We start from the raw sequence: 207 nt of genomic DNA, 5'->3' as shown, positions 1-207 counted from the left end.
CGAACCGCCGCCGGCAATCGCCCGCGACCCGAAGATCCCCATTGCAAAAGCCGTGACTCACCGGCGGAGAACTCCCGGGCGAAAGCCAGCGAGACGAGGCAGAGGGGCAGCCCCACGGTGACGAACTTCAGCAGGCGATCGCTCGGCAGCTCCAGCCGCAGGCCCTTGGCTCGGGAACCGCCGGGAGCCGGGAGGAGAGCGGCGGAG

At 70.5% G+C, this 207-nt stretch overlaps 1 protein-coding gene across 1 annotated transcript in view; it reads right to left on the bottom strand.

Moving 5' to 3' along the window:
- The window catches only part of PANX3 (pannexin 3), a gene marked incomplete at its 5' end in the record, with an annotated part of 3075 nt that extends 2869 nt beyond the window's left edge, over positions 1-206 (bottom strand). The window contains one exon of the mRNA XM_009273021.1: positions 62-206. Within this exon, the coding sequence (XP_009271296.1) occupies positions 62-206 (145 nt within the window). The remainder of the gene's footprint in view (positions 1-61) is intronic.
- Between the last annotated feature and the right edge of the window lies 1 nt (position 207).

The sequence above is a fragment of the Aptenodytes forsteri genome, unplaced genomic scaffold (genome assembly GCF_000699145.1).
Source record: "Aptenodytes forsteri isolate BGI_AS27 unplaced genomic scaffold, ASM69914v1 Scaffold126, whole genome shotgun sequence".
Lineage (NCBI taxonomy): Eukaryota > Metazoa > Chordata > Aves > Sphenisciformes > Spheniscidae > Aptenodytes > Aptenodytes forsteri.
This window is presented reverse-complemented; position numbering and strand designations above follow the sequence as displayed.